This window comes from Penaeus monodon, chromosome 28 (genome assembly GCF_015228065.2).
Source record: "Penaeus monodon isolate SGIC_2016 chromosome 28, NSTDA_Pmon_1, whole genome shotgun sequence".
Classification (NCBI taxonomy): domain Eukaryota; kingdom Metazoa; phylum Arthropoda; class Malacostraca; order Decapoda; family Penaeidae; genus Penaeus; species Penaeus monodon.
In genome coordinates, this window is record NC_051413.1 from 32,634,848 (window position 1) to 32,635,121 (window position 274).

General features: G+C 38.7%; 1 protein-coding gene across 1 annotated transcript in view; it reads right to left on the reverse strand.

The window, feature by feature from the left end:
- LOC119591177 (cartilage oligomeric matrix protein-like) overlaps positions 1-274 on the reverse strand; it is a 14,802-nt gene that overhangs the window by 4,574 nt on the left and 9,954 nt on the right. The window contains exon 20 of the mRNA XM_037939886.1: positions 123-207. Coding sequence (XP_037795814.1) covers positions 123-207 — 85 coding nt within the window. The remainder of the gene's footprint in view (positions 1-122; positions 208-274) is intronic.

The window sequence follows — 274 nt, forward strand, 5'->3', positions numbered from 1 at the left end:
AAGTATGTGATAAAAATACCAGTTAGGAATATTAGAAGTAATAAGAGTTGTGATAACAGCAATAGAGATGGTTTGTTTTAATAGCAAATGTGTTCATAACAGCAGCTTGAATCTAGTCTAACCTGAAGACGAATCCGACGAAATCGTCGTCTGTTGCTTCGACAATGAACGTTCCCTGGAAGTCGACGCCGCCAAACCTAATACTACCTTTTTACGGGGGAGAATGATAGCTTAATGGCCAGTACAAGAGAAGTTTTTGGCTGATGTTGATTTA